Genomic DNA, 20,764 nt, shown 5'->3' on the forward strand with positions numbered 1-20,764 from the left:
ATATGACAAAGTGCTTTATTATTTTTGTGAAAAACCAGTCAGCTTCTTATCTAGACCTACAGTGTGTGTTGTTCATGGTATGTGACTTTCACTAGTGTGTCTGAAATAGTATGTTGATTATATGATTCCCGTGCAAGTCGACCAATGCATAACAGTACAACCTGGACTCTGGGGTAGAGGTAACATAGTAAATGTCAGTCTGAGACACTCCAATTAGTATGGCATGTTACATTTCGTGTGGTATGTAGTAGTTTGTGGATGTCCATCATCCATTTCGTATGATATGTTACAAATTACAATTCGTATGATATGTTATGAATTGCAATCCGTACAATATTTGCTAAATAAATGAGACGGTGGCTAACATTAGCTAAGCTAGGGGTTAGGGGAAGGGTTTGTTAACATGATAAGTAGTTGCAAAGTAGTAAGTAGTTGCAAAGTTTTAAAAATATGCCCGGAATGTGTTTCGCACACGCAGCCTTTGGCCTTTTGTTTTTGCCCCCTTTCCCCACGGACTCAGGCTCTATCAGACTCAGGCTTTCTGGTGCTCCAGAGGTTTTTGGACAAAACCACACATCTATAAATCTAGTTAAGGGGCTCCCGCTTCCTTTGTGTTTTGTTCTGTTGTCCTGGAAACAGCTCTCACGTTTCATTTTTCCACAGTCTTGCATGACTGTCGAATAACATTTGCCAGAACTCTACTAAATGTTGACCTAGGATGTTAGTAGTCATAATGCTGATTAGGTGGTAGACTAGACACTGCAGAGGAACAGGTTACAGCTAAACATCAATGGTTTCTTTATGGTGTAAGGATAAACTGTCTTTGGACGACTCAATAAAAAGTATTGAAATAAAGTTAAGAGGGGGAATTTAGTTCAAGTTTAATTAACCCTGATTAGCTTGATGATTTTTTTGTTGTTGAAATTCTTCATTCTGTCAATAAAAATTTCTGATCAACAGGGCATGTTTCTGTAGTGCCTTGTTTTCAACAGAAGAGGGAGACAGCTAATTCCACTCACTTATGCCTGGGATACAATTTGGCCTCATCATTCTTGAAATATGAGAGCGTAGAGAGATTATAGTAGAGTAGAGAGTATTACTTTATTAATCTCAATTTGGGAAATTGCTTTAACACAGCGTGCATCGTCAATGACAGGACATGCAACAATAACCACCACATATATATATTTTTTAAGCACATTAAGAGACACAAAGGCACATGCACCAACCATAGTATCCCTTAAAGGAATAGTCTGTTTCAGGTGCAGTATTCTATCCTACTCGGGGAAAACGGGCAACAACATTTTCCAACAAAACGACCTCATAAAACAGTCAATCAATTACACTCATTAAAAATGACCGTCCTCAATAGACCTCTTCCAAACTAATGGTCTTCCATACTAATATACTAGTATTTGAGATCTGTTCCTTGCAGTATATTTGGAGAAGGATGCATTTAGGAAGTGTGCAGTTTTTACACATGATTAAAATTAAACATTAATAAATAAAATATGCAACACATCAGATTTTTGTATACAGCATACAACCATGTTTAAAATAAATGTTTGTGTGTGGGCCGATCAATGTCACATGTGGCTTTTTTTGAGTCACAGGATTGTGTGGTAGTTTTGGATACATAACGCATGTATAATATACGAGATGAGAATATAGTTTGGGTACTGGAGTTTTTTTTTTTTTTTCATGAAAAACCAGGGGCACATATATGCTCTAAGATTCAATTCCAACTCAAATATTGCGGAGCCAAGAGACTGTGCTGCAGCAATAACAATGACAGTAGTGAATTTTACTAGCTAGTATTTTCTGCCCTCCGATGCCCACGGGCTTCAATACCTTGGCCTTGTTTAGGGAGCTCCCCAAGATTCATAGCATTCCTACATCATAAATCAGAACCAGCTGTGTGTGAACATATTATCTCTTGGGGTTTTCTTAAAATTCCCATCCTCATTACTGTTGGCCATCGCATGCAGAGAGATTTGGTGGGTCGGTGGAGTTGAGATGGAGCCATTGGTGTGTTATCATGGAAAGGAGGCTCCCCATCTGTAGGGAGGGTGGGTACCGCACACCTACACCCTGAGCAGGAATGTACTATCGAGTGTCAGGCATCTCCTCCCACCTAAGCAGTCATAATAAAACTGCTATCACATCTCTCATGTCTTGGCATTGTATCTGCATGCAGGGGAGGGTGTGTCTGTTCATATTCAATAGTTACATTTCCTTTTTGAATTCTCATATATATATATATATAAATACAGGTGATCCTAACTGACCTAAGACAGGGAATTTTTACTAGGATTAAATGTCAGGAATTGTGAAAAACTGAGTTTAAATGTATTTGGCTTAGGTGTATACAGTTGAAGTCGGAAGTATACATACAGTTGGGCAAAAAAGTATTTAGTCAGCCACCAATTGTGCAAGTTCTCCCACTTAAAAAGATGAGAGGCCTGTAATTGTCATCACAGGTACACTTCAACTATGACAGACAAAATGAGAAGGAAAAATCCAGAAAATCACATTGTAGGATTTTTAATGAATGAATTTGCAAATTATGATGGAAAATAAGTATTTGGTGACCTACAAACAAGCAAGATTTCTGGCTCTCACAGACCTGTAACTTCTTCTTTAAGAGGCTCCTCTGTCCTCCACTCGTTACCTGTATTAACGGCACCTGTTTTGAACTTGTTATCAGTATAAAAGACACCTGTCCACAACCTCAAACAGTCACACTCCATACTCCACTATGGCCAAGACCAAAGAGCTGTCAAAGGACATCAGAAACAAAATTGTAGACCTGCACCAGGCTGGGAAGACTGAATCTTGCAATAGGTAAGCAGCTTGGTTTGAAGAAATCAACTGTGGGAGCAATTATTAGGAAATGGAAGACATACAAGACCACTGATAATCTCCCTCGATCTGGGGCTCCACGCAAGATCTCACCCGTGGGGTCAAAATGATCACAAGAACGGTGAGCAAAGTAACAAAGCCTACCATCAGTAACACACTACGCCGCCAGGGACTCAAATCCTGCAGTGCCAGACGTGTCCCCCTGCTTAAGCCAGTACATGTCCAGGCCCGCCTGAAGTTTGCTAGAGAGCATTTGGATGACCCAGAAGAAGATTGGGAGAATGTCAGATGAAACCAAAATATAACTTTTTAGTAAAAACTCAACTTGTCGTGTTTGGAGGACAAAGAATGCTGAATTGCATCCAAAGAACACCATACCTACTGTGAAGCATGGGGGTGGAAACATCATGCTTTGGGGCTGTTTTTCTGCAAAGGGACCAGGACGACTGATCCGTGTAAAGGAAAGAATGAATGGGGCCATGTATCGTGAGATTTTGAGTGAAAACCTCCTTCCATCAGCAAGGGCATTGAAGATGAAACGTGGCTGGGTCTTTCAGCATGACAATGATCCCAAACACACCGCCTGGGCAACGAAGGAGTAGCTTTGTAAGAAGCATTTCAAGGTCCTGGAGTGGCCTAGCCAGTCTCCAGATCTCAACCCCATAGAAAATCTTTGGAGGGAGTTGAAAGTCCGTGTTGCCCAGCAACAGCCCCAAAACATCACTGCTAAAGAGGAGATCTGCATGGAGGAATGGGCCAAAATACCAGCAACAGTGTGTGAAAACCTTGTGAAGACTTACAGAAAATGTTTGACCTCTGTCATTGCCAACAAAGGGTATATAACAAAGTATTGACACACTTTTGTTATTGACCAAATACTTATTTTCCACCATAATTTGCAAATAAATTCATTAAAAATCCTACAATGTGATTTTCTGGAGTTTTTCTTTTTCATTTTGTCTGTCATAGTTGAAGTGTACCTATGATGAAAATTACAGGCCTCTCTCATCTTTTTAAGTGGGAGAACTTTCACAATTGGTGGCTGACTAAATACTTTTTTGCCCCACTGTACACCTTAGCCAAATACATTTAAACTCAGTTTTTCACAATTCCTGATATTTAATCAGAGTAAACATTCCCTGTCATAGGTTAGTTAGGATCACCACTTTATTTTAACAATGTGAAATGTCAGAATAATAGTAGAGATGATTTATTTCAGCTTTAATTTCTTTCATCACATTCTCAGTGGTCAGAAGTTTATATACACTCAATTAGTATTTGGTAGCATTGCCTTTAAATTGTTTAATTTGGGTCAAATGTTTCGGGTAGCCTTCCACAAGCTTTCCACAATAAGTTGGATGAATTTTGGCCCATTCCCCCTGACAGAGCTAGTGTGACTGAGTCAGGTTTGTAGGCCTAGCTCGCAAAAGCTTTTTCAGTTCTACCCACACATTTTCTATGGGATTGAGGTCAGGGCTTTGTGATGGCCACTCTAATACCTTGACTTTGTCCATTTGGAAGACCCATTTGCGACCAAGCTTTAAGTTCCTGACTGATGTCTTGTGATGTTGCTTCAATATATCCACATAATTTTCCTACCTCATGATGCCATCTATTTTGTGAACTGCACCAGTCCCTCCTGCAGCAAAACACCCCCACAAACATGATGCTGCCACCCCTATGCTTCACAGTTGGGATGGTGTTCTTCGGCTTGCAAGCATCCCCCTTTTTCCTCCAAATATAACGATGGTCATTATGGCCAAACAGTTCTATTTTTGTGTCATCAGACCAGAGGACATTTCTCCAAAAAGTACGATCTTTGTCCCCATGTGCAGTTGCAAACTGTAGTCTGGCTTTTTTATGGCGGTTTTGGAGCAGTGGCTTCTTCCTTGCTGAGCGGCCTTTCAGGTTATGTCGATGTAGGACTAGTTTTACTGTGGATATAGATACATTTGTACTTGTTTCCTCCAGCAACTTCACAAGGACCTTTGCTGTTGTTCTGGGATAGATTTGCACTTTTCGCACCAAAGTACGTTCATCTCTAGGTGACAGAATGTGTCTCCTTCCTGAGCGGTATAACGAATGCTTGGTCCCATGGTGCTTATTCTTGCATACTATTGTTTGTACAGATGAACGTGGTACCTTCAGGCGTTTTGGAAATTTCTCCCAAGGATGAACCAGACTTGTGGACGTCTACAATTTCTATGTCTGATTTATTTTGTTTTTCCTATGATGTCAAGCAAAGAGGCACTGAGTTTGAAGGTAGGCCTTGAAATACATCCACAGGTACACCTCCAATTGACTCAAATGATGTCAATTATCCTATCAGAAGATTCTAAAGCCATGACATCATATTCTGGAATTTTCCAAACTGTTTAAAGGCAGTCAACTTAGTGTATGTAAACTTCTGACCCACTGGAATTGTGATACAGTGAATTATAAGTGAAATAATGACTTGTGTTGTGCACAAAGTAGATGTCCTAACCGACTTGCCAAAACTATAGTTTGTTAACAAGAAACTTGTGAAGTGTTTGAAAAACGAGTTTTAATGACTCCAACCTAAGTGGATGTAAACTTCCACTTCAACAGTATATGCTCTTTTCATGCTTTCTAAATTTACCTGCCCTGCGGAGATACAGGACTTGGCAGAAGAGCAGTGTCATCACTTCCCACTACTCAAGCCCAAACAAGCCAGTGTCTTAAGCAGGCATCCAAAGTATTCTCTCTGCTCTTCTTCATGATCATGAATGTCCCCTTTGAAAGAGAAATATATATGGTCTAGAGGGTTGAAGGTGTAAGAGGTATTTGGGTGCTATGCAACACACCTGTGGAGACCTGTGAAGGGAGAAGGGGGCTTTCTGCCGCCCGCTAGCATGTCTGCCTGGACTTGTGCTATGGCCTTGACCCCTCCAAATCATCATAACTGTCTTCTGAGTGAAGTCCATGTCCAGTTTCAACTTTCACCAGATATATACATTTGTTAGTTATGGACATATGGGATGTTTTTATCTAGTGAGGCACACTCACAGCACCAAAACACTATTGTTTTGATGTCTTCCATTAAATTCAGACACTGGCTTCCTTATATAAGGAATAGGGTGGTATTTGGGACACAGACTTGGAGTCTGCTCCGAGTCAACACTCCACTGTGTACTGACTCCTTGATGAAAACATTTCTTGATGGAGGTTTCCCTCTAATTCTGTACTGATGGAAACAGACCGTTCATAATTAAGGGTTCCCTTGTGATTGTGCCATTTGATGTATTGCCTGATGACTTATTTCCATTGCCTTGTACTATACCCTGGTCTGGTCTGCTATAATACAGGCCTTTCATTCAGCGTGGGCTGTGGTAGTTTTAGTTGCATGTACACTCTTCCTCTCTCTCACCACACACTTACCACTGGCCAGAACGCATGGAGCCCTGAGTGGCTATAACAGATTCTAGTGGACTGTTACTATATGGTTGTATGGCCAAATCAAAGTTTATTTGTCACATGCGCCGAATACAACAGGTGTAGTTCACCTTACAGTGAAATGCTTACTTACAGTCTCTAACCAATGGTGCGAAAAAGGTGTTAGGTGAACAATAGGTAAGTGAAGAAATAAAACAACAGTAAAAAGACAGTGAAAAATAGTAGTAGCGAGGCTATAAAAGTAGTGAGGCTACATACAGACACCGGTTAGTCAGGCTGATTGGGGTAGTATGTACATGTAGATATGGTTAGTGACTATGCATATACAGTATGATGAACAGAGAGTAGCAGTAGCATAAAAGAGGGGTTGGGGGGAGACACAATGCAAATAGTCCTGGTAGCCATTTGATTACCTGTTGAGGAGTCTTATGGCTTGGGTGTAAAAACTGTTGATAAGCCTTTTCATCCTAGACTTGGCACTCCGGTACCGCTTGCCATGTGGTAGTAGAGAGAACAGTCTATGGCTGGGGTCTTTGACAATTTTTTGGGCCTTCCTCTGACACTGCCTGGTGTAGAGGTCCTGGATGGCAGACAGCTTAGCACCAGTGATGTACTGGATGGTACACACTACTCTATGTAGTTCCTTGCGGTCGGAGGCCAAGCAATTGCCATACCAGGTAGTGATGCAACCAGACTTATGCTCTCGATGTTGCAGCTGTAGAACCTTTTGAGGATCTGAGGACCCATGCCAAATATTTTCAGTTTCCTGAGGGGGAAAAGGCTTTGTCGTGCCCTCTTCACGACTGCCTTGGTGTGTTTGGAACATTCTAGTTAGTTGGTGAGGTGTTTATTCCCAGGATCGTCAGCTTAGTGATGAGCTTTGAGGGTATTGTTGTGTTGAACGCTGAGCTGTAGTCATTGAATAGCATTCATTCCTAAACCTTTCCTTCATGAGTAAGAATGGGGGAATGTCCACTCATCTAGGATTGTTTTTCTTCCGTTTACTGTTTGCTGTTTTTCAGAAAATCAAAAGCTCTTTTGGCTGTCCTGTGAAAGTTTGTCAAGTCGTTGGAATAGGATTAAGCAGAATACACTGTCTAGCAGGTGAAGCGCATCAGTATTTTCATGAAAACTGTGTATGGATACGAAACCTTCACAATTATTTCTATGGAGCTTTTAACAAAAACATTTCTTCCAGGGGGGAAACCTGTGGTTCTGTATTTTTCTCTAGTAAATCTGTCTAGCTGTAAGCCTCCTTATCTGTTCCCGCAGGGAGATGCCCAGCTAGGCAGAGGTTTGGCCAGGGTGGGCTGGGCTGGAAGGATATGGGATGTTCCCTTTCAGTACACACAACACAGAGCAGTGAATGACAGGCCCTGACATTGTAGCCTGCAGGCATGCATTTTGCAAAAGCAAGAGGGAAAAAAAGTCTCAAGAGAGTGAGAACAGAGAGGGGAAAGAGAGAGGGATAAAGGGGAGAGAAGGCATGTGCAGGGGCAGTCTTGAGCTAGAACACACCCACTTGACTACACGCTCTTTATGAAGCGGCGTTTTGAGCAGTAAAGAGAAGCAGAAGTCTCAGAGACTAGACAGAGTAACCTTACAAACAGTATTTGTTACTGTTACTTCTCTGAGTTAACTGCACCTACCTGACAGTGGGATGTCAATGCAGCCGGTTTACAGAACCTACTCCAGTGACAGTGTGGGAAGTGACAGGGTCTTCACTGACGGATACTACTACCAGGGGATGCTCAAGGCCACCGATGGAAGGAAAGGTAGAATTATCATGGTGTCTAATAGTTTTGACTAGTCTAGTTGGCGTTTTCATTTTTATCAAAAAGAAAGACAGATCTTTGCTTGGTTTCATCTGGTAGAAATGCTTCACTTTATTGAGCTTTTATTTGATTGAGTAACTGATGTTTTTTCCCGAGTTATGAATTCCTCAAATTATGTGACTGTTGAAATATTTAGCTTTCGCTTGTTAGATTGTATTGCGTAGGATTACCTGCGATTACCCAACTGTCGGCAGATATGACAGTTTATGTCTATGTAATTATAAACAACTAGTCCAAGTTAGTTTGTTTCATGTAAGTCAAATATACAAACAGGGGCATTGTCCATTACTGTCACAGCACTGCCATGTTATGTCACACCCCTTTATGTGTCACTGGCTTTGTCCAGCCTTATTGGTTTATTAAAGTGTCACTCAAGTTTACTTTAGCAGATTACTTTAGGACAAGCCAATTAAAACATAAGGTTGTGGACCATAACTAAATACCAGTGGTGTAAAGTACTTAAGTAAATATATATATTTTTTTGTGGTATCTTTACTATTTATATTTTTGACTATTTTTACTTTTACTTCACTACATTCCCAAAGAAAACAATGTACTTTTTACATACATTTTCACTGACACCCAAAAGTACACGTTACATTTTCAATGCTTAGCGGGACAGGAAAATGGTCCAATTTACGCACTTATCAAGAGAACATATCTGGTCATCCATACTGCCTCTGATCTGGCAGATTAATTAAACACACACACTTCATTTGTAAATTATGTGATGGAATGTGCCCCTGGCTATCTGTAAATAAAACATTTATATAAAATGATGCCGTTTGCTTAATATAAGCAATTAGAAATTATTTATACTTTTACTTTTGATACTTAAGTATATTTTAGCAATTACATTTACTATTGATACTTAAGTATATTTAAAACCAAATACTTGTAGACTTTTATTCAAGTAGTATTTTACTGGGTGACTTTCACTTTTACTTGAGTCATTTTCTATTAAGGTATCTTTACTTTTACTCAAGTATGACAATTGTATACTTTTTCCACCACTGCTAAATACATGTTTGCTGAGAGAATAGAATAGTCTGACTAAAAATAGTCTGGCTGTTTTTGAGAGCACTATTTATTACTATGGCAGTAGGAGTAGACTATGAAGGTTTTGAAGGAGATTGGATACCTTCCCAATTAATCTAACCTCAGTCTGTTTCTCAGACAAGGAAAGGCTAACCCTAATAACCCTTGTTTCAGTTTTTCAGACTAGGAAAGGCTAACCCTTAACTTTAAGCCTTGTTTCAGTTTCTCAGACTAGGAAAGGCTAACCCTTAACTTTAAGCCTTGTTTCAGTTTCTCAGACTAGGAAAGGCTAACCCTTAACTTTAAGCCTTGTTTCAGTTTCTCAGACTAGGAAAGGCTATAGCCATGTCTCGGAGTTAAGTGTTCCAGACTGTATATGAGCTTTTCAACCAAGAACACACAATCAGGATAAATGGATTTAAGTTCCCATTGCTATTTTTTGAACTGGAATGTTTTTTTTGTTTTTTTCAGTTACACCTTGACCTTTGCTTCTGTAGATCATAGTCGGTGTCACAGCAGTGGAACTCTTAGTCTGTGTCGCAAATTCCCTGTATAGTGCACTACCGTTGACCAGATTCCTATGGGTCCTGGTCAAAAGTAGTGCACTATATAGGGAATAGAGTGCCAATTGGATGTAGCCTTACTGTTAAAAACATAACTGAGGGGGATTTGACTTGGCTGCCTACCATGGGGATGCTGCATTGGCACGACAGGAAAGCTTGTGTGTGGTGCCTCACGATGCCACTTCTGTGTTGGTGCAGTTTTTCCAAGACGCCATGCATGTGTGACTCACAGGCAGTACCAGTAAAGGGATTTGGCATTGGTGGGGCACATCCTCTCCTCTGTTTCCCTGCCCCCGTGACTCACCAGTCCCTGACATTGTTCTGTTCTTTCTCATTGTCACACAACATCTGCTTTGATCTAAGAGCTGATCCTGAGGATGAAATCAAACTCTGTTTCTCAAGTCACAGATGGCTTATGAAGGAATAATAGCTTAAATTCCCATGCTAGGCTGTGTTTTGATACAGTTGAGTTGTACTCCATGTTTACTTTCTCAAGCCCGTCTCTATAGTTCAACCATAGACACTGTGTTATACTGTATAATCTTAATGCTGCGTTACTGTACAGAATGAGACTGAATAGGGAAGTGAGAGTTGGGTTGCTTTGGCATTGGACTTGCCAGGCTTGGATCAGGTGCCTTGTTAGGCTGCGTGGAAAACAGTATACAAATCCAATCAAATCAAATGTATTTGTCACATACACGCGGTTAGCAGATGTCAATGCGAGTGTAGCGAAATGCTTGTGCTTCTAGTTCCGACAATGCAGTAATAACCAACGAGTAATCTAACCTAACAATTCCAAACTACTACCTTATACACACAAGTGTAAAGGGATAAAGAACATGTACATAAAGATATATGAATGAGTGATGGTACAGAACGGCATAGGCAAGATGCAGTAGATGGTATCGAGTACAGTATATACATATGAGATGAGTAATGTAGGGTATGTAAACAAAGTGGCATAGTTTAAAGTGGCTAGTGATACATGTATTACATAAAGATGCAGTAGATGATATAGGGTACAGTATATATGTATACAGTACAGAATTTTTTCAGCCTCCTGAGGTTGAAGAGGCGCTGCTGCGCCTTCTTCACGACGCTGTCTGTGTGGGTGGACCAATTCAGTTTGTCTGTGATGTGTACACCGAGGAACTTAAAGCTTACTACCCTCTCCACTACTGTCCCGTCGATGTGGATAGGGGGGTGCTCCCTCTGCTGTTTCCTGAAGTCCACAATCATCTCCTTCGTTTTGTTGACGTTGAGTGTGAGGTTATTTTCCTGACACCACACTCCGAGGGCCCTCACCTCCTCCCTGTAGGCCATCTCGTCGTTGTTGGTAATCAAGCCTACCACTGTAGTGTTGTCCGCAAACTTGATGATTGAGTTGGAGGCGTGCATGGCCACGCAGTCATGGGTGAACAGAGAGTACAGGATAGGGCTCAGAACGCACCCTTGTGGGGCCCCAGTGTTGAGGATCAGCGGGGTGGAGATGTTGTTACCTACCCTCACCACCTGGGGGCGGCCCGTCAGGAAGTCCAGCACCCAGTTGCACAGGGCGGGGTCGAGACCCAGGTTCTCGAGCTTGATGACGAGTTTGGAGGGTACTATGGTGTTAAATGCTGAGCTGTTGTCGATGAACAGCATTCTCACATAGGTATTCCTCTTGTCCAGATGGGTTAGGGCAGTGTGCAGTGTGGTTGAGATTGCATCGGCTGTGGACCTATTTGGGCGGTAAGCAAATTGGAGTGGGTCTAGGGTGTCAGGTAGGGTGGAGGTGATATGGTCCTTGACTAGTCTCTCAAAGCACTTCATGATAACGGAAGTGAGTGCTACGGGGCGGTAGTCGTTTAGCTCAGTTACGTTAACTTTCTTGGGAACAGGGACAATGGGGGCCCTCTTTAAGCATGTGGGAACAGCAGACTGGGATAAGGATTGATTGAATATGTCCGTAAACACACCATCTAGCTGGTCTGCGCATGCTCTGAGGACGCGGCTGGGGATGCCGTCTGGGCCTGCAGCCTTGCGAGGGTTAACACGTTTAAATGTTTTCCTCACGTCGGCTGCAGTGAAGGAGAGTCCGCCGGTTTTGGTTGCGGGCCGTGTCAGTGGCACTGTATTGTCCTCAAAGCGAGCAAGTTATTTTGTCTGCCTGGGAGCAAGACATCCTGGTCTGTGACGGGGCTGGTTTTCTTTTTGTAATCCGTGATTGACTGTAGACCCTGCCACATACCTCTTGTGTCTGAGCCGTTGAATTGTGACTCTACTTTGTCTCTATACTGACGCTTAGCTTGTTTGATTGCACTGTTTGTATTCGGTCATGTTTCCGGTCACCTTTCCCTGGTTAAAAGCAGTGGTTCGCACTTTCAGTTTCACGCGAATGCTGCCATCAATCCACGGTTTCTGGTTTGGGAATGTTTTAATCGTTGCTATGGGAACGACATAATCAATGCACTTTCTAATGAACTCGCTCACCGAATCAGCGTATTCGTCAATGTTGTTGTTGGACGCAATGTGGAACATATCCCAGTCCGCGTGATCGAAGCAGTCTTGAAGCGTGGAATCAGATTGGTTGGACCAGCGTTGAACAGACCTGAGCGCGGGAGCTTCTTGTTTTAGTTTCTGTCTGTAGGCAGGAAGCAACAAAATGGAGTCGTGGTCAGCTTTTCCGAAAGGAGGGCGGGGGAGGGCCTTATATGCATTGCGGAAGTTAGAATAGCAATGATCCAAGGTTTTACCAGCCCTGGTTGCGCAATCGATATGCTGATACAATTTAGGGAGTCTTGTTTTCAGATTAGCCTCGTTAAAATCCCCAGCTACAATGAATGCAGCCTCAGGATATGTGGGTTCCAGTGTGCAAAGAGTCAAATAAAGTTTGTTCAGGGCCATCGATGTGTCTGCTTGGGGGGGGAAATATACGGCTGTGATTATAATCGAAGTCAGGTGAACAGAAGGACTTGAGTTCCTGTATGTTGTTGTGGTCACACCACGTCTCGTTAATCATAAGGCATACGCCCCCGCCCCTCTTCTTACCAGAAAGATGTTTGTTTCTATCGGCGCGATGCGTGAAGAAACCAGCTGGCTGCACCAATTCCGTTAGCGTCTCTCGATTGAGCCATGTTTCCGTGAAGCAACGAACGTTACAGTCTCTGATGTTCCTCTGGAATGCTACCCTTGCTCGGATTTCATCAACCTTGTTGTCAAGAGACTGGACATTGGCGAGTAGTATGCTAGGGAGTGGTGCGCGATGTGCCCGTCTCCGGGGCCTGACCAGAAGACCGCTACGTTTCCCTCTTTTACGACGTCTTTGTTTTGGGTTGCAGGCTGGGATCCATTCCGTTGTCCTGGGTGGAAGGCAGAACACAGGATCCGCTTCGGGAAAGTCATATTCCTGGTCGTACTGATCGAGAGTGGACATTGCTCTTATATTCAGTAGTTCTTCCCGACTGTATGTAATGAAACCTAAGATTACCTGGGGTACCAATGTAAAAAATGACACGTGAAAGAACAAAAAACTGCATAGTTTCCTAGGAACGCGAAGCGAGGCAGCCATCTCTGGAAGGTACTGATACTCATGTCTGCTGCTGGTAGATGTGGATAGTGATAGCAGGACAGTTTTCACTCTTGCCCATAATCAGACATGCGTTGACAGTCTCCTAGAGTTAGTAATCACACGGTGGAATCAAACACAGACCTGAGAATGGTATTACTATGGTATTATGCTCTTCCCAGTTGAGCAACAAATGGTAACACTGTAAAGTACTCCCCCTCACCCATCTTATGTTATACATTTTTTGTTCTACATTATTGTCCTCTCTGATCCAGCACTTGGGACAAATGTGTTATGAATGTGAGCATACCACCCCACTTAACTGTATGAACTATCCACACTTTTTGTGATCCCCCATAGACATTACCTCACAGACGACAGAATTCTGTAGCTATATAACTCTTGGTCTCTTATTTGAAGTTGAGTCTCTGCATGCTGTTGATATTGACCATTACTTTCTCTCTGTCCCATAGATGAACGGGACCGGGTACAGAAGAAGACCTTCACAAAATGGGTCAACAAGCACTTGATGAAGGTAAGATGAGGACATATAACACCTCACATCCCACATCTACTCTAAACTTGACAATAACCAAAGCTGTAATGGGGTGTTCCCCCAGAATACATGTACAACTAGATTCAGCTCATTGATATTCAATGTGGTCATCTCATCCGTGTATTTTATAGGGGTCCATAATTAATTCAGCAGTTTTGTAGGAAAGCAGCTACAAGGGAGTTATAACATTGCAGTGCACATACATATGTGATACACAGGACAACATACCAGTTTAGAGGCTCATTGAGGAAATCACTTGCAACTAAGTGATTGTGTTATGTGGCTCTGATCTGGATAGATGAATAACATTCTCAACTGGAATAGGATATGATGCTAAAATATGAGAGAAGGTTTACTCATTACATGGTAAAGATAGTGTGTGCATCCCAACTGGCCCCATATTCCCTATACAGTGCATTTTGTTATGATAGAGCCCTATTCTAAAATTGATTAAATTGTTTTTCCCCCTCATCAACCTACACACAATCCCCCACAATAAAAATAAAAAAACAGGTTTGTGATTTTTTTTTGTTGTTGCTAATTAATTTAAAAAAAAACTGAAATATCACACTTACAATACCAGTTAAAAGTTTGGACACCTACTCATTCAATAGTTTTTCTTTATTTTTACTATTTTCTACATTGTAGAATAATAGTGAAGAAATCAAAACTATGAAATAACACATATGGAATCATGTACAGTCGTGGCCAAAAGTTTCGAGAATGACACAGATATACATTTTCACAAAGTCTGCTACCGCAGTTTGTATGATGGCAATTTGCATATACTCCAGAATGCTATGGAGAGTGATCAGATGAATTGCAAGCTGACATCGGGTCAGTGATTCTCTTGTTAACACAGGTGTGAGTGTTGACGAGGACAAGGCTGGAGATCACTCTGTCATGCTGATTGAGTTCGAATAACAGACTGGAAGCTTCAAAAGGAGGGTGCTTGGAATCATTGTTCTTCCTCTGTCAACCATGGTTACCTGCAAGGAAACACGTACCGTCATCATTGCCTTGCACAAAAAGGGCTTCACAGGCAAGGATATTGCTGCCAGTAAGATTACACCTAAATCAACCATTTATCGGATCATCAAGAACTTCAAGGAGAGCGGTTCAAATGTTGTGAAGAAGGCTTCAGGGCGCCCAAGAAAGTCCAGCAAGCGCCAGGACTGTCTCCTAAAGTTGATTCAGCTGCAGGATCGGGACACCACCAGTTCTGAGCTTGCTCGGGAATGGCAACAGGCAGGTGTGAGTGCTTCTGCACGCACAGTGAGGCGAAGACTTTTGGAGAATGGTCTGGTGTCAAGAAGGGCAGCAAAGAAGCCACTTCTCTCCAGGAAAAACATCAGAAACAGACTGTTATTCTACAAAAGGTACAGGGATTGGACTGCTGAGGACTGGGGTAAAGTCATTTTCTCTGATGACTCCCCTTCCCGATTGTTTGGGGCATCTGGAAAAAAGCTTGTCCGGAGAAGACAAGGTGAGCGCTACCAGCAGTCCTGTTTCATGCCAACAGTAAAGCATCCTGAGACCATTCATGTGTGGGGTTGCATCTCAGCCAAGGGAGTGGGCTCACTCACAATTTTGCCTAAGAACACAGCCATGAGTAAAGAATGGTACCAACACATCCTCCGAGAGCAACTTCTCCCAGCCATCCAGGAACAATGACGAACAGTGCCTTTTCCAGCATTAATTTCCTCCAACAACTCATCAGACCAAAGGACAGATTTCCACCTGCTCGTGTGTCTTGGCCAAGCAAGTCTCTTCTTGTTATTGGTGTCCTTTAGTAGTGATTTCTTTGCAGCAATTTGACAATGAAGGCCTGATTCACACAGTCTCCTCTGAATAGTTAACGTTGAGATTTGTCTGTTACTTGAACTCTGAAGCATTTATTGGATCAGCAATTTCTGAGGCTGGCAACTCTAATGAACTTATCCTCTGCAGCAGAGGTAACTCTGGGTCTTCCTTTCCTGTGGCGTTTCTCATGAGAGACAGTTTCATCACAACGCTTGATGGTTTTTGCGACTGCACTTGAAGAAACTTTCAAAGTTCTTGAAATTGTCTGACTGACTGACCTTCATGTCTTAAAGTAATGATGGATTGTCATTTCTCTTTGCTTATGTGAGCTGTTCTTGCCATAATATGGACTTGGTCTTTTACCAAATAGAGCTATCTTCTCTATACTACCCCTACCTTGTCACAATCCAACTGATTGGCTCAAATGCATTAAGAAGGAAATAAATTCTACAAATTAACTTTTAACAAGGACACCTGCTAATTGAAATGCAATCCAGGTGACTACCTCATGAAGCTGGTTAAGATAATGCCAAGAGTGTGCAAAGCTGTCATCAAGGCAAAGGGTGGCTAGTTTAAAGAATCTCAAATATAAAATATTTTTTAGGTTTAACACATTTTTGGTTTCCATATGTGTTATTTCATAGTTTTGATGTCTTCACTATTATTCTACAATGTAGACATTTTTTTTTTAAATTAAGAAAAATGTGTGTGTCCAAACTTTTGACTGGTACTGTACATAAGTATTCAGACCATTTGTTGAAGCACCTTTGGCAGCACTTACAGCCTTGAGTCTTCTTGGGAATGACACTACAAGATTGGCACACCCGTATTTGGGGAGTCTCCCATTCTTCTCTGCAGATCCTCTCAAGCTCTGTCAGGTTGGATGGGGAGCGTCGCTGCACAGCTATTTTCAGGTCTCTCCAGAGGTGTTCAATTGGGTTCAAGTCCGGGCTCTGGGTGGGCCACTCAAGGACATTGAGACTTGTCCTGAAGCTACTCCTGCGCTGTCTTGGCTGTGTGCTTACGGTCATTGTCCTGTTGGAAGGAGAACCTTTGCCCCAGTCTGAATTCCTGAGCGCTCTGGAACAGGTATTCATCAAGGACCTCTCTGTACTTTGCTCTGTTCATCTTTCCCTTGATCCTGACAAGTCTCCCAGTCCCTGCCACTGAAAAACATCCCCACAGCATGATGCTGCCACCACCATGCTTCACCATAGGGATGGTACCAGGTTTCCTCCAGACGTGATGCTTGGCATTCAGGCCAAAGAGTTCAATCTTGGTTTCATCAGACCAAAGAATTTTGTTTCTCATAGTCTGTGAGTCTTTAGGTGTCTTTGGCAAACTCCAAGTGGGCTGTCATGTGCCTTTTACTGAGGAGTGGCTTCTGTCTGGCCACTCTACCATAAAGGCCTGATTGGTGGAGTGCTGCAGAGATGGTTGTCCTTCTGGTAGGTTCTCCCATCTCCACAGAGGAACTCTGGAGCTCCGTCAGAGTGACCAACGGGTACTTGGTCACCTCCCTGACCAAGGCCCTTCTCCCCCAGGTCAAGGGTGAGTCTTGGTGTTTTAAACTTCTTCCATTTAAGAATGATGGAGGTCACTGTGTTCTTGGGGACCTTCGATGCTGCAGATACGTTTTGGTACCCTTCACCAGATCATGGCTTGGTTTTTGCTCTGACATGCACTGTCAACTGTGGGATCTTATATGGACAGGTGTGTGCTTTTCCAAATCAAGTCCAATCAATTGAATTTACCACAGGTGGACTCCAATCAAGTTTTAGAAACATCTCAAGGATGATCAATGGAGACAGGATGTACCTGAGCTAAATTTTGAGTCTCATTGCAAAGGGTCTGAATAAGGTACTTCTGTTTGTTATTTTTAATACATTTGCAAACATTTCTAAAATAGCTGTTTTAACGTCATCATTATGTGGTGTTGTGTGTAGATTGATGAGAAAATACATAATTGAATCAATTTTAGAATAAGACTGTAACATAACAAAATGTGGAAAAAGTCAGGGTGTCTGAATACTTTCCGAATGCCCTAGTCAAAAGTAGAGCACTATTATAGGTAATAGGGTGCCATTTGGGACGTAGCCAGAGGGCCTTGTTTTCTGTCAGTGGCCGCAGATTAATGTTTCTGTTATGAGTCGCTACTCTGACTGACTGGAGGGCACGCGGTGCAAAGCTTCTTGCTAATGCATGCTCTCTGCCTCTTGGCAAACTGTTGAACAAAAGCTTTTGAAAATGCATCAATTGATCATATGAGCAGGAAATAGTTTTTTTTATTTCATTGCTGCAATTACAGCATGTTTTTTGACTCATCTTGGTTCACTCAAAGCCCACAGCTGTTCACATGATAGCGACTTTGAAAACGGCAAGATAGGAAAAAAACAAATGTTGACCATTAGGTTGATTAGAAGCAAATTTGGTCAAATATTTGACGTTCTGTCCAACCGTCCATCTCTGAATCTACTTTTGATGTAGACGGTACCATAATGATACTGTATAACGATGCCAATGGCCAAATTACTGCATCCATCCGTTACTACAATTATCACTGCTTGAGCAGTTTGTTAAGTGCAGACTATTAGGGGTCTACTTAATGATAACTGTTGATAAGTGAAAGGACCTCGGATGGCCTGAGATGTCCTAGAGAGCCTGTACAATGGTTCCCATGCAGGCCACTGTCATATTTCTATAGTGGCAGTCACAAAAACATATTTTTGGTTGCCTGTTGTTGTAGTGTCTATGGCAAGAAGAGGAAAACACAGGCCTGTGGCGCTGTATTAATAGTATGAATCATCAGGCATTCCTCAAACAGAAGCTTGGTTTACATAAAAAAGACTTGGGAAACCACTGTACTTTTACTGGAAAATATGGATTTGCACCATACATTTCCATTGTGACTCACATCGTCTCCCAAATAAGATTTGGAGCTGCGTGGAAAGTAAACACCCTACTTGTGCTAAAAACATATTTTCGTACCAGTTTTGATTTTGTTCTCAGCGCAATGGCAGTACGTACACGCATGCTATTTCTGTGCTATGTGTGGGAATGAGTCACAAGCATCTGGTCTCGCTTTAGCTCTATGAAGGAGAGCGAGGCGGGCTGGAGTTTTGGGCATGGGTCATGTTCCGCACACATCTGGCCCACAGACAGTCTGGCTTCTGGGGCTGTTAGGTGCGTCCCAAATGGCACCCTGTTCCCTATATAGTGCGCTACTTTGGACCAGGACCCATAGGGCACAGCTCAAAAGTAGTGCACAATATAGAGAATAGGGTGGTATTTGGGACGTAGCCCTGCAGTGGGCAGACTGAGCGAGAGAGCACCAGGGTGGATAGTGATGGACCCCTGAGGGTTTCTGGCTAGTGGGACACATTACAGAGTTTTCAATTAGTTTCTCTTGGAGAGATGTTTATGTTACTCTCAGTAAATGCTGAGGTCCCTAGCAAGGGACTCTATGGGCCTCGTACAGTATGGATGGACAGTTGCTGCTGCTATCCCACCCTCCTCAGAAGAGGGTGGAATATACTGTTTATAGGGACTGCGTAAGTGTCAGTGAACAGAAAATGTGAGACTTCACATATTTGAAACAATGTGGAATCAACCAACTAACTAAACCATCCCAGCAGTCTGCTGTACTGCATGTCATTGCTGAACCAGAGAAGTCAAAGTAAGGAATCTCTATTTCCTTCTTCTTCTTTTTGTTTTTCACCTGTGAACTCAAGTGTGTCAAACTCTGTGTGAAATGTCTGTGCGATTCATGCGATAGGGGCGTAGATATCCTCTGGCACGGGGACGGTTGTCCTGAGTCGGTACTCCATTGTAAAGGGAATCCCTCTCATGTATATGCAGTGGACCTGTGTGGTTCAGGGCTTTGGCTGCCCCCGGGCTGTTTGGGCCTTGTTCAGAAAAGGACCATGGGATTAACTGGGAGGGAGATACACAGGTCTAGTTGTGGATCATTGCCTGTCAAACACTCCTGAGGGCTGTTGTTCATGCAAAGTCAAATGGGACATCGCACTCTTCTTATGGTCTTTTTCACTATGGTGAAATATAGATTCAAGTTCAGTGCATACATCTTACTCTGACAAACTATTTTACATATGATTGGCATGATACGAAAACAAAAGCATTCAGCAATACTGTGTTTTACCCAAACAGCCTGTCTTTTTTTAACATCTCTCCAACTGTCAGTCAAATGAACGTCCACCTTTTTGCTCATTCTACTTTCCTCTCCTCCGTTTCTCATCCTGTCTTTCCATCCTTCCATCAGCACTGGAGAGCAGAGGTAGGTGCAGACGGTCTGTGAGCCTGTTCAGAGTGCTGAGTGGACGTGCATTCTTTTCTGCATGGGTTTCTTTTGCTGCTCCTCTCCTTAGACGTTCTAGCCGGGCACCTAAATCTCTAACCTCTGTCCTGTCTGTGTCTCTTTCCCTCCTCTCTTAACTTCCTAATGTAATCGCTGCTTCAGCCTCTCTGCAGAGTAAAGTGGCTGACTAGAGCATGTCCCATCAAACCAATCTGGCAATTGCTTAGGCCTAAGTGCTATTTTATGAGGAGGCATATGAAAGATACCCTATTATCAAATTAACTCTCAAAAACATTGAAACGTTTAGCTTTGGACAAAGTCACTGTAATTGCTACGGCAGGAGGTCGTGTGACCCTTTTTATAAGTTGCATAGCTATTAGTTTATATCAAATTAGGATAAGAAGATAAACAAGTAGTTTTATTTTTACCTTTATTTAACTAGGCAAGTCAGTTAAGACTTACAATGACGGCCTAGGAACAGTGGGTTAACTGCCTTGTTCAGGGGGAGAAGGACAGGTTTTTACCTTGTCAGCTCGGGGATTCGATCTTGGATCCTTTTGGTTACTAGTCCAACGCTCTAACCACTAGGTTACCTGCCGCCCCATATCAATCAATCTGTAAATCAAAATGTTTAAAGTAAACTATAAAGGTCACTCATCTAAGGCAGTGGTTCCCAACCAGGGGTACTAGGACCCCTAGGGGTACTTGGCCTATACACAGGGGATACTTGAGAAGCCTCATGAGAACATAGAACATGTAAAATGCACATGAGGGGGTACTTTAAGGGTACTCCAGGCAGAGCAAATATCACTTAGTGGTACAGTAACCAAA

General features: G+C 42.5%; 1 protein-coding gene across 1 annotated transcript in view; it reads left to right on the top strand.

Annotated features, from left to right (window-relative positions):
- The window catches only part of LOC115128763 (plectin-like), a 74,298-nt gene that overhangs the window by 525 nt on the left and 53,009 nt on the right, over nucleotides 1-20,764 (top strand). The window contains exon 2 of the mRNA XM_065017673.1: nucleotides 13,733-13,794. Within this exon, the coding sequence (XP_064873745.1) occupies nucleotides 13,733-13,794 (62 nt within the window). The remainder of the gene's footprint in view (nucleotides 1-13,732; nucleotides 13,795-20,764) is intronic.

Source organism: Oncorhynchus nerka, linkage group LG4 (genome assembly GCF_034236695.1).
Source record: "Oncorhynchus nerka isolate Pitt River linkage group LG4, Oner_Uvic_2.0, whole genome shotgun sequence".
Taxonomy (NCBI): domain Eukaryota; kingdom Metazoa; phylum Chordata; class Actinopteri; order Salmoniformes; family Salmonidae; genus Oncorhynchus; species Oncorhynchus nerka.